At 48.1% G+C, this 3,217-nt stretch overlaps 1 protein-coding gene across 1 annotated transcript in view; it reads left to right on the forward strand.

The window, feature by feature from the left end:
• The window catches only part of phf21ab (PHD finger protein 21Ab), a 23,446-nt gene that overhangs the window by 5,546 nt on the left and 14,683 nt on the right, over positions 1-3,217 (forward strand). The window contains exons 6-8 of the mRNA XM_087172713.1: positions 3-140; positions 287-523; positions 1,510-1,611. Coding sequence (XP_087028839.1) covers positions 3-140; positions 287-523; positions 1,510-1,611 — 477 coding nt within the window. The remainder of the gene's footprint in view (positions 1-2; positions 141-286; positions 524-1,509; positions 1,612-3,217) is intronic.

A 3,217-nucleotide genomic window follows, 5' to 3' on the forward strand; every position in this document is an offset into this window, starting at 1 on the left:
AGCAGCTGAGGAAGGAGCTGCTGGTGAAGCAGGAGCCAGAGGCCAAGCTGCAGCTGCAGGTCCAAACTCCTCCAGTAGGTGGCGACATCAAACCAGCCAACCTGCTGCAGAGCCAGCAGATACCTGGAGGACTGCAGCAGGTAGGACACACACACACACACACACACACACACACACACACACACATATATGTCATTCATATAAGAAGGAAGGGAATTAAAAAGCATTATGAACTTCACAATGTGACTAAGTCCGATGTGTCATGGGTTATATTTTCTCTCATCAGACGCTGACGGTCACACCAGTCCTCACCACGAAGACTCTACCTCTGGTGCTGAAAGCTGCCGCCACTCCTGCCCTGCCCGGCTCCGTCCTGCCACAACGCCCGGCCACTGTCGCTATGGTAACCACAGCTATCACCAAACAGGACTCGCAGAACGCTCCCATCAACCTGCAGGTGGCCAGCAAGCTGACCAACCAGAGCTCAGAGCCTGTGCGGCTGGTATCCAAAAACGCCATGGTGGTAAGACCCTCGGTTCCCGCCACTGTCCGGTCACGTATCATCGCCTGCCTCTGATGTTACTGACAGTGATGAGTGTTGTGATGTGTAGAGTAGACCAGCATGTTGACAGTAGTCTGTAGACCTGTGGGGTTTAAAGTGTCCCTGCTCTAAGTGAAGGATGTTTCTCTAATCACATGACACGAGCTCGAGCAGGCCGTGGTGTGAGTGGTGGCCTGTGGTCCAGCGGATCTCACCGAGCCACGTTTGTGTCAAACCACAGAGGTCACGAGCGTCCAGAGGACCAGTGAGGCTTCTGTGAGTCATGATCCTGACTCAGATTTTGTGTTTTACACCCTTTTCTACCAAAGATTTTTAGGTATAAGCAGCTTTTTTAAACACTCGTAAACCTGCTAAGAAAAGCCGATTGACTCCTTTTCCACTGACAGTCGAGTTTGTCTTTCTGTTCGGACTGAGGACACACACAACTGCAGGGAGTGATGTCATTACATGCACTAACAAAGCACACACACAGACACAGTGGAGAGAGAGTGAGCTGCTAGCCGCCATGTCGACTGGCTCATGTGGCCCGGGTGTGAAGCTGATTGAATCCTTTTCCACTGACGACAGAAGCCCGATGTTAGAGCGTCTTTGAGGGGTTTTTTGATCAGTGGAAAAGGAGCTTTAGAGTTTGTGATTTAGCCAATAGAAGCACGTGGCACCAGATGACATCAGGGTTAGGCTTCAGTGAACTGTCCCTCTAAGCTGCAGAGTCGGTGTGAACCCGGTCCAAACAGACAAGGACAGACTCCACAAACTGTCACTGGAAACACTTTCACCATCATCAGTGTCAGAGAAACACGCTGCTTCACCTCCTCTGTGGTTGTGCACAAACGTCTGGTGGTGCGTTGTGATTGGCTGATCAGAACCAGCCCTGTAGATACTGGAGATGTGAACTGACAGCAGCAGCAGACATGTCAGATCCACAATCTGCTGTGGTTTTGTCTCAGGTGCAGGCCACCACCACCACCACCACCTCCGCCCAGCCAATCAAAGTTCCTCAGTTTGTCCCTCCTCCTAGACTGACGCCTCGACCCACCTTTCAGCCACAGGTGCGTCCCTGTAAGACCCGCCTCCAAACCCTAACCCCTTCAGATCAGTGTGTGTGGCCCACCTGAGGTGACTCACTCACTCTCCAGCAGAGGGCAGGAGTGCACCAAAGCAAACACTCATGCCTTGCTCCGTGGCACTAAAACATTGTTTGCTCTGTGCTGCCTCTACTCATCTCTCTCCTCTCGTTGTGCTTTTTTTAATTTTCCAACTGACCTGTGAACAGGTTGTTTTAAAGGTTTCCTGCCTGTGTGTGTGTGTGTGTGTGTGTGTGTGTGTGTGTGTGTGTGTGTGTGTGTGTGTGTGTGTTTACCTTCTGTTGTGAGAGCTTGTTTTCCTGCAGCTTCTTTGGTATTTTGTGTTCCTGGCTGTTGGTGTGTTTTTGACCCTTTAAATGGAAACACTGATGTTGCTGATGTTTACCTGTGCTCAGTGATGCCACTGGGAGCTCTGGTTGTTTCATAGTATTACCAGTATTACCAGTACTACCAGTAGTACCGGTAGTACCGGGTACAGTTTTGGTAGTCGAGGAACACACAAACAAACACAGCCTGTATTCCACATGCATTGATTGTTTTCTTCTTCCTGGAGGCGGGGCTTACCAGACATATGACAGCTGTCAGTCTCAGAGACCACGGGTCACATGATAGAAACATCATACATGTGGGTTATTCTATTCTATTCTATTCTATTCTATTCTATTCTATTCTATTCTATTCTATTCTATTCTACTGAAATGTACATTTAACACTTTAGTGTTTGATCATACAACAGTCAACAGGTGATTTAAGTTAAGAATAGATGTTCCTCTGCTTCACCTTCATCCTTCACTTTCATCCTTCTCCTTCATCCTTCACCTTCATCCTTCTTTCATCCTTCCTCTGCTTCACCTTCATCCTTCTTTCATCCTTCCTCTGCTTCACCTTCATCCTTCCTCTGCTTCACCTTCGTCCTTCTTTCATCCTTCACCTTCATCCTTCCTCTGCTTCACCTTCATCCTTCTTTCATCCTTCACCTTCATCCTTCACCTTCATCCTTCACCTTCATCCTTCTTTCATCCTTCACCTTCATCCTTCTTTCATCCTTCACCTTCATCCTTCATCTTTCATCCTTCACCTTCATCCTTCTTTCATCCTTCACCTTCATCCTTCTTTCATCCTTCCTCTGCTTCACCTTCATCCTTCACTTTATCCTTCTTTCATCCTTCACCTTCATCCTTCACCTTCATCCTTCTTTCATCCTTCCTCTGCTTCACCTTCATCCTTCACCTTCATCCTTCTTTCATCCTTCCTCTGCTTCACCTTCATCCTTCACCTTCATCCTTCTTTCATCCTTCCTCTGCTTCACCTTCATCCTTCTTTCATCCTTCCTCTGCTTCACCTTCATCCTTCTTTCATCCTTCCTTTGCTTCACCTTCCTCCTTCTTTCATCCTTCACCTTCCTCCTTCTTTCATCCTTCCTCTGCTTCACCTTCATCCTTCTTTCATCCTTCCTCTGCTTCACCTTCATCCTTCTTTCATCCTTCCTCTGCTTCACCTTCATCCTTCCTCTGCTTCACCTTCATCCTTCCTCTGCTTCACCTTCATCCTTCTTTCATCCTTCCTCTGC

The sequence above is a fragment of the Seriola lalandi genome, unplaced genomic scaffold (assembly GCF_002814215.2).
Source record: "Seriola lalandi dorsalis isolate HSWRI2012SDOR001 ecotype SW California unplaced genomic scaffold, Sedor1 jcf7180002053666, whole genome shotgun sequence".
In the NCBI taxonomy this organism is placed as follows: Eukaryota; Metazoa; Chordata; class Actinopteri; order Carangiformes; family Carangidae; genus Seriola; species Seriola lalandi.